This window comes from Hibiscus syriacus, unplaced genomic scaffold, assembly GCF_006381635.1.
Source record: "Hibiscus syriacus cultivar Baekdansim isolate YM2019G1 unplaced genomic scaffold, ASM638163v2 tig00013680_pilon, whole genome shotgun sequence".
NCBI classification, from domain to species: Eukaryota; Viridiplantae; Streptophyta; class Magnoliopsida; order Malvales; family Malvaceae; genus Hibiscus; species Hibiscus syriacus.
Window position 1 is genome coordinate 431,197 of NW_024062306.1, and position 9,696 is coordinate 440,892.

General features: G+C 36.3%; 1 protein-coding gene and 1 pseudogene across 1 annotated transcript; one reads left to right on the top strand and one right to left on the bottom strand.

Annotated features, from left to right (window-relative positions):
- The first annotated feature begins 1,805 nt into the window (after positions 1-1,805).
- Positions 1,806-2,424, top strand: LOC120206276 (annotated as a pseudogene).
- A 2,096-nt stretch (positions 2,425-4,520) lies between these two features.
- On the bottom strand, positions 4,521-8,295 carry LOC120206316 (ethylene-overproduction protein 1-like). Its single transcript, XM_039206002.1, has 4 exons — positions 6,070-8,295; positions 5,564-5,855; positions 5,175-5,484; positions 4,521-4,992 (listed from the first exon to the last, which is right to left on the bottom strand). Exons 1-4 carry the CDS (start codon positions 8,028-8,030, stop codon positions 4,757-4,759), a joined length of 2,799 nt encoding a protein of 932 aa, XP_039061933.1. The 5' UTR covers positions 8,031-8,295; the 3' UTR covers positions 4,521-4,756.
- Between the last annotated feature and the right edge of the window lie 1,401 nt (positions 8,296-9,696).

A 9,696-nucleotide genomic window follows, 5' to 3' on the forward strand; every position in this document is an offset into this window, starting at 1 on the left:
TCAAGATATATTAAATTTATTTTGATTATGGGGCCTACCTGACACGACCCATTAAAAAATTATGTTTGACAAGTTTTATGAGAATTGTTGCAATTACTACAGATTCCAAATTAAAAGTTTGGGTGCCCGGGCCAAATAATCCACCTTTGGCCAGAAAGAAACAAGTACATATCTGTTGAATTCGTACAAAACAACACTAATACAAAACTATACTTTTACAATTAGAAAAAGTAAGAAATTTAATTTGAGTAGATTTTTTCCTATGTAAATTTCTTTTGTATTAAAGTTATTATCTATTTAAATAAATACTAGAGGTTAGAGGATAAATGTGAATTGATTAACCCATCAAACGATCTAAGTGATAAAAGAGAGTGTTGTTCTTCTTAGAGATATCGAGTTCTAAAATTTTGACTCATTTTGTACTTTCTGAATTTAAGTATACGCCGTTGAGAATCCAGTTTTAGTTGAAGGGTCGTTTATAGAGTAAAGCAGACGAAAACATAAATTTTGGTTTTTTTGGAGTGAACACTTCACTTGTGCATCAACCATCAATTATGGTCCCCAAACACCACTTTGTCTCCCTCTCTTTTTAATGTTTCCCTTCTATCTTGATATTCTCAATTTACTTGCAGATTCAGAAATCTCAGTCGCATATGAAGTGAGAACGCATTCATGGTAATATTTACGAGTATATACACTTCAAGAGGAAATATGAGTGAAACTAAGATTAGGGTAAACAACATATTCAATCATCTATCTATTTCAATTCAATGGTTTTGTTTTAATCATTTAATAATTTTTAAAAAAAATCATACTTAATGTTACATTTCATTCATCCGTCGTTAAAAAATTAATGGTAATACTGATATTTCATAAATTAATGTCACGTTATCATTAGAGGTGTAAATGAAAAGAGTGTTTGATGAGCTGTTCTTGAACCGTTCGTATAACGTTCGTTTATGTTTGTTTGTTAAGCTAAATAAACGAGTATGAGCAAAAAAAATTATGTTCATTTAATAAATGAACGAACACGAATAGAGGTGTGTTCGGTTCGTTTATGTTCACGAACAAGCTCATTTATAAGCTTGTTTATTTATGTTTATGAACATGCTCGTTTACCCGATTCTCTTTTTCCTTTTTTTTTCATTTTAAATATTGGTGAAGGTAGAGACTAAATTGAATACATGATAAAAGTTCAAATTTAAATTGTGGATTTTAAGGAGTTTAAGCACTAGTGGTGTAATTTTATCATTTTTTTTATCTTGCAAATGATAGGATAAAATTAAAAATTGAATATATAAACTAATGATAAAAGAACACTAAACGAACTAAAAGAACACTTAACGAACATGTTTGTGAACACTAAATGAACAAGTTCGTGAACATATAAATGAACACGTTTGCGATCATTAAATGAACATGTTCAAAGACAATATGTAAACGAACGCGTACACTTTCAAAAATAAATAAACGAACACAATATTAAAAATTTAAACGAAAACAAACACCTTAAAAAGATAAACGAACATAACATTGTTCGTTCAAATTTGATTCATTTACGCTCCTAATTATAATTGAAAAAATAAAAAATTATTACGTCAGCAATTCCTTTTTTTTAACGGAAGATAACTAAAATATCCCACCTAATTCCAAAAGGCCGCCTTCTAAGAATAAACTCACCCTCTCAACAACCTTCACCCAGAGATGAAAATAAAAACGATTTTGCACTCCCTCCTTCAATCATTGCCCTTCTTCCCCTCAAGTAAACTGCTACTTTCTTTGTTTCATGGTATTTTCAATTTCAATTGAGTTTGTTTTCTTCTACATTCCAACCGCAAACAAATGTGGCGGCCGTGGGGCAACAAAAAGTCACCAGTGCTGTTTCTTAACACGTCGCCTCCTTTCCCCTGCTCTTCTTTCAAAGATATCCAACACCTCTGCGCAGGCGATTCTTCTCCTTCTTCTCTCTCCCCCGCAGCCAAAAGAACCGTTAATGTTTTCCACCGTGTCCGAATCCAATGGGAAATTCCCGGATCGATACATTTCGATCCCGGACTCCGATAACCGCATTGTGGTTTACTTCACCAGCCTTCGTGTGCTTCGGTCGACGTTCGAGGATTGCAAGACCGTCTGGTCGATCCTTCTAGGATTCCGAGTCTCCATCGACAAGCGGGATTTGTCTATGGATTCCCGGTTCTTGAACGTGTTGAAAGGGATCCTTGTAAAAGCAAGTTGACCTTGCCGCAGATTTTCATTGGAGGGAAATACGTGGGAGGGGCTGAGGAGATCAAACAGCTACACGAGACGGGCGAGCTTAAGAAGTTAATGGAGGGACTGTCGGCGGACGAACCCTGCAACTGCGGCGTTTGCGGCGGTTACAGGTTCGTATTGTGCGACGGATGTAACGCTAGCAATGGCGTCTGAGGAGATCAAGGCTTGTACTTACTGTAAAGAAAATGGCCTCATCAGGTGCCTTGCTTGCTCTTATGCGCCCTTCTAAAAATCAATTATTATTTTTAACTAATTGTAGTTTTTTTTTTTGGGTTTTAATCCTTTTTGGGGAGAATGGGTCTTAACGAAACTGAAGGACAAAGCAATGGGTTTGTTACATAAGAGGCCAACAAGTAAGAGCTAACCTTCTTCTTCTGTCATTTTTCTTAACTCATTTCCTCCCATTCTGTAGTGAACATTGAAAAGGATTTAACAGGCTTACGTTTGTGTCAATGGCTAGGGATTTTTTTCCTTTTCTTTTCCCCATTATTCGCTATGAACTCATACTTTGGTATTTATCATAATTGGTAAATGCGCATTGAACTAAACAGAATGTTGGCACTTTTCTTTTCTTTTCTTTTCCTTAATTTTCAACGTGAAAGACTGATGGCAGCAAAACCTTGACCGTGTGCGCACGTATCTATCAAAAGAGATGCTGGGTACTTATCTTGTTACCTAAAGCTCAACAGGTTTATTAAATGAAGCTAGAGAATGCTTAATGTTTAATCATTTGTTCATAATAGAAATTAGCTGGCAAGATACATTACATAGCCTCCAAGACTGTAATTAAAAACTATGATCAGTTGCCAGAATTTATGTCCGAGATGGAGGTCATTGTACAATTTGGTTGGGATTAAGTCCAAAGAAGAGACAAACATTTCAAGTCGGTTTGCCTGCAAACCTTTAGTAATTGTAATCTATGGCTAAATCAGCTATATTGCTCCAATGGACCTTTGACCTTGACATGACTTGTATTTTACTACTATGGTTGTTGCCTGAATGGCAAGACAACATTATCTCCTCTTCTCCCTGATAACTTGAAATAACAGTAAAGATAATACTTTGAATTCACATCAGATGTAACCTTTGAGGACTGGACTGGACTGGAATTCTCTGAATAACTGATTTTAGGGAATCCCTTTGGGCATTAGTTTTGGGCCATGCCTTTGGGAAAGGTTAGGAAAGCAGAGCAATATCTCAAAACCTTACCAATAATGGAGATCTCAAATTTTGATAGGAACTTGAAACCCAATTTGATAAATTTTGAATTTGATTATTAAAGTTAACAATCGAACTTGAATTATCTCGAACTCGATAGTGATTCAAATTTGTAGTGATTAGAACTTGAATAAACTCTAACTCAAAAATTATCTCAACTTTCAAATTAACCAAATTCGAAAAGATTCCAACCTAAAATTAAGTTGACCTAAAATGATTCATTAAAACCTGAATTGAATAAATCGAAATTCACCCAACCCAAAATCAACAAATTTGTCCAAAGTGTTACACCAACTACATATATATTGCTAGAAACATCAATTATCAGAACAGAAGATGTCTCATCTTGAAAAAGACAATGGGACATTTCGTATTGCACCAGGGGAGATTGTCTGGTCTCTTCAAAACGAGTCCGATTCTACTCAAAAACCAACAACTAGAAACATTTATGTTTTAAGAAACTGTGGTCCACAAAGAGAGCATGTCACAAGGCCTTTGCACCCCGTAGCACGTATGGTGGTGGCCTGGTCACTGAGCCCCTCCATGTGTCGAGTTATAATAAGATAGCCATGCCCCTCTATCACACTTTTTTTCTTGTACCTACTACTTCAAAGTATTCCCATTACCATCCAAACATAAATTAACAAATTGTTGTCGGTTTTTGTATGGTGGCCTGTCGATTTCTTGCCACATTTTACTACCCTCTACAGTGCTGCACCAAATGGCTTCTTCTCACTCTCCAATGAAATTACTGAATTTTGAGCTAAATATTCATATTTGCAAAAGTTTCATTTTACCGCCCTTAGAATTAATCATTATCAGGGGTCATTGTCCCTTAAGAAGCATGCTTGTGATCAACGAACTTGCTACTCGGAAATAAAAAAAAGGAAGAGAGGGAAACATGGAGGAAGAACTTTCAAATTGTATGAAATCGAAACTGAACAGAAAATATACAGTATGAACTAAAGAGATGACAAGATCTTCTCCAATGATAAGATACATATTTATAAACTTCATACCATCTCTTTTTGCAAGCAATGAATAGTGTGTAAGCCCTTTTAACCTACATGTCTAAATCGTTTCTTGCGTGGCAAGGTAGACCTGATTCTATAAGGCTGCTCAAAACTTGCAAGCAGCTCCCACCGGGTTTTTCCTTTTCATGGTGAAGTCATTCAGAAGCTAGGTGTGAAAGAATCCATGATTCTTTTCCTTTTAACCGAAGGCTAAATCAACAAGTTTATCAGAAATGTAATAGCAATGATGCCTCTTACATTTCTTGTGGATTGATGGCTTGGTCTCGTGCTCTATTATATAGATCAATCGTGTCCATATGGTTCGGTTCCAAGCAGAGTGCTGCTTCACAATCACGGAGAGCTGACTTCATATCACCCATTGACTCGTAAAACGCCGCTCGAAGATGAAGAATTTGCAGGTCAGGCTTGAAAGCTATGGCTTTTGTAAGCTCATCAACTGCTTCGGTTTCTTTTTGGTCATCCATTAACACTAACAAAGTAATTATATAATGCAGCATGTCAGTACTTTGAAATTTATCAGATCATATATACATATACATATGTATTAACAAAAAGTAATTAAATATGAGTTTCATGCCCTTTCTTATGATGATAGTTTTCCTTTGAATCAAATTAAAGAAACAGAGAAAAAAAAAAGAGATTGAAAATTACCAGCTGCCCTGTATCTGTAGGGGTAAGTTCTTAGTGGATCCAGTTTTGTGGCCATGTTGAGATCATTCTTTGCCATCTCACGATCAGAATATTCGGATCGTTTTTCATAAGCCGATGCATTATTATGTGCCTTCTCTATTAGTTTGGTCATCTCTTCGTATGCAGCTTTCCGCTGATTTCTTAAAAAATATACACGTGCTAAGCCTTGATGAGCTCTTGTGTGTTTGATTTCAAGGGCATTCATATAGCAGGTTGCAGCTTGATCTAATTTACCACAATCCACAAGTATTGTGCCCAAATTATTGAGTGCCTGTAAAATATCACCAAAAACAGAAAAATAGTATGAATATGATCGTTTAATAATGGAGTCCAAGCAACAATTTACTCACTTGTCCTTTCCGGATACCATCTGAAGGGCATCGAAGGGCTTCCTCCAGAAGCTGAATAACATAAGAACAAGATTCAGGATCCAAACTGGAGTCTGCTAACGTGTATGCTTTCAGGAAAAAGGCTTCAAACGACCTCTGAATCGAAATGGACTTCTCAGCTCTAGCAAGAGCTTCTTCACGATGGCCAGTGTCATATAGAATCCATCCTTCATAAACTAACTTTTCATGCTCAGAACTAGAAAGATTACGAGCTAATCGCAAACACCGCATTGCAGCCTTCTGACAGTTTAGCCTGCAATCATACGCCTATTCTCTAAGCTTAAAGTGGCACATTCCCATTACAGGACAGCACTGAATTACAATGGATTTCAGAAAACACACGATTGATATTCTAAAGACAGAAGGATTCTAGAAATGAAAAACCTTACTAAAAACCCTCATGAAGGTCAAGAATTGCATTTCAATAAGAAATTCGGTAAACAAAAACTTGATAACAAAAAGCTTACCTCAAAAGTAGAAGAGATTGCCGAAATCTAAGGAAGCTTTTTCGAGGGTCATTAACCAGCATCTGGTGAATGACAGCTAGAGAGCCAATATCATCTACAGAAGACCATCGATCATAAAGTTGCATCCAGCAGTCAGCTTGACTTCCTTGCTGGACCTTATGGTTCAGGAGCTCGATCAACATATCACCTCTTACTTGCCCATGGAACATTTTGTAATTTGGTTCCAAAGTTAACAGTGCTCTAATGTCTCTCAAAGCACTTCCATAATCCTCAATTGCTATGAAGAACCAAGCTCGTAATTCTAGGCAATCGGGTGCAAGCTTGAATCCGATGATTCTGTCAATCTCTGAAATAGCAGCCATAGTTTGCTTCTCCTCTACCTTTGAGACTGCTCTATATTTGTATGGGAATGGCAGGGTGGGATCCAATTCAGTTGCAGTGTCCAAATCCACAATCTTTTCCTTCCCGATGTTATATAAAGACCGTTCTTGATACATCCACCCAACAGGTTTATACTCGGAGATAAGTGAGCTCATCAACTGGTAGGCTGAATATTGTTGCCCTTGCTTGTACCTACATCTTGCCATACCAACTAACGAATAAACATGACCCGCCTCACTAGCTGCTTCGAAACAACATTGAGCACTTCCGTACTCTTGCCTCTCAAGCAACAGACAACCCAGTTGATGCAAAGCTAGAGCCTTTTGCCACTGTTCCATGGCACATTCTCTCAACCTTTCTAACAGCATAACTGTTGCATTTGACAGCATGTTTTCTTCCATAGCCACCTGGCTTAGGAAATAATACAAGAGGAAAGAAGCATGCCCTGCTGAAGCCAATCTCTCCCTAGCCTCAAAGCTACAAAATATTTTCATCACTTTCGGGTCATAAAGAGAACTCGGGAGCTCTCTTAGCAACACTTGCAAACATGAAGCTATTAGAACATTTGCCCTTTCTTCTAACCCGTACTCGATAAGATCCAAAGCATCCTCCATGGAACTGACTAAAGAAGCCAAATGATTATCACAAGCAGACTTCATTTCCTTACAGCAGAACCTATTTGCAAAAGATAAGAGTTCCAGAACAATCTCGGGAGAAAATGAGTCCACCCTCCTTGTCCTACTGTACAAATCCACGGCTCTCATCCCCTCAACAGAGATATCATTTTGTGAGAAATCAATTTTATAAGTTTTTGACTCCATGAAACTCCCGTATAGCATTGCCTTAAATGGGCTTGAAAGTGCAGCAATTTTGAACCTAACACAATTAATTTCTTCATTGCCAACACAAAAGGAGATATCACTATCTTCTTCCAATGTCAAGAACTCGTTCGCCTCGGAAAATTGTGCTTCAGAGGGCGTAGTACACTCTTCATAACACTTGCAATGGCCATAAATTGAATTTGGATCGTACCCGGATACCAGGGCAGCCTTTGGACATTCAAGAATGAACCTACTACAATCCATTGGTGATACACCATCAAGCTCATCTTCTCTCCTCTCATACCTTAACCAAGCTGATAAAACTACCTTCGAGTGCACATCAAAGGCATGTTGCCTCGCAGCACGGAGGCACCTTCTCACTAACTTGGGATCACCAAGGCTACTCAAAACCGAGTACTGCTCAATGCATATAAAAGCTTTCCCCGATTCTGAACAAGCCTTGAACCGACGGTAAAGGTCGGCTAACGTTTCTATCAACTTAACGGGTTTCAAGTGAGGTTCTATGGGTGGTTCAAGAAGGTCAGTTCTAGGGAGACCGAAAGGAAGCAGTGTTTTAGCTCTTGAGACGGAGCAGGCCTTATGGGATTTGAGTTTTGACCTTATAAAGTTGACTCTATGATTACCAAGCTTACTGGATGTGGAAGAAGAGGCAGTAGTGTTAACAACAGTGGTATCTGGTGGATTCAAGGCATGAACTTGAGTGCTTTTGAACCTTTCTATAACCTTAAGACCACGCATGTTTGTATAATCACTATTATACCATATGGTAATTTTCCTTCACCTTTTTTCTTCTTCAAATATATACAAATTCACTATCTTCTATTCACATAGAAATACCTAGTCTTTCCCAAGAATCAACAAACAAAAATGAAAGAAGAAAGCTTTTAAAAAAAGGGTTGTTTTTTACCTCCTTTCTTTCCTTCTTCAAGCACCGAAGAGAGGGAAGTGATGCAGTGCATAGAGAAGAGAACTTTGCAAAAAGTTTTAGCCTTTGAGTTCAATTGAGATTCTCCACAGCTTTTTTTTCTCAGTGAAGCCTTATTATATGAAAAGTTTGGCAGTTTTGGTGTTGGGGTTACCAGAAAGAAAAGTGGTTGATTTGGTGGCTAACTCCAATGCTAAAAGCAGACCAGTGTGGAACCGGTAACCACTGGGTTATTGCCTCGTCATCGTCAGATGAAGATGAGGAATGAGAACATGCCAACTAATCTTGGTCAACGGTTGGAGCAGATGAATTGATTTCTTATAATTAAGGTAACTTAAATAACATTAAAACTTGATTAATGTGGGCTTATCAACAGTTTAAGCAAAGGTGGGTGCCTCCGAAGTAAACAAATACTATATATATAAATATAAAACACATCCCCATGAATGTATCAAAATATTAGGTTTAATTGTGGTTTTAGTCCCTTTATCATGTTGAAATTTGAGATTTAATCTCTCTATTTCATTTTTCCATAATTTGATCTTATCTATTTTTCTGATGTTATCAGGAGATCCAAATTAATACTATTTAGATGTTATCAATAGAATTAAAAAAAACCTTAAAAATTTGGATGATATGTAAATTCATTATTGATTGAACATGATTGAGTTTCTATGCAACGTTAATTGTGTAACTTATTAACATCAAGAAAATTTGCATAATCACTTTTCAGGATATACATATAATATTATAAAATTAGATGAGCTAATTTCTAATATTCTACGCTGATTACAAGATAGTATATATTTAGAATTTTTCTAAGTCATTAATAACACATACACATTCTGCAATCATAGTTGCTTGAGTCCAAATCTTTTAAGACGAAAAATACTCCTTTACCATTGAGGACATTCAACGGGTTTTTAGATGAACTAAATTACACCAATTAGAAGTAGGTGGATTAAATCTTAAATTTTCAACATAGAAGAGGGACTAATATCATAATTAGATCAAGAATTATTGACCATATTATAGCCTATACAATATAGTGTGTATTGACATTAAAAAAACAAGGAAAAACACATGATAGATCTAGGCATTGTGTAGTGATTGGATCATGTAATAAGGTGATGGGTCTCATCAAATACCAAACAGATCCTACTGCTGAGGTTGCTGTTTCCAAACTTTCAACGACAATTTCATTCAAAATTTATGATGTTTGGTTCTTTATTGGTCATCACAAGAAACCCCATGCAATGTTATCCATTCATCTCTCAGTTTTCTTACATTTAAAAACAATATACCTTTCCTTAATAAATTCTGATTTTCCTAATGGCAGTCACAATCATGCATACTTTATGATTAGAGTACGAATTTTTAAAATTAAAAAAAAAATTTATAAAATTTTAAAGAATAAATATAGATTATTAATATAAAAAAAACATGATAATTTAAAATTTTTAAAAGAAGATTATCCTC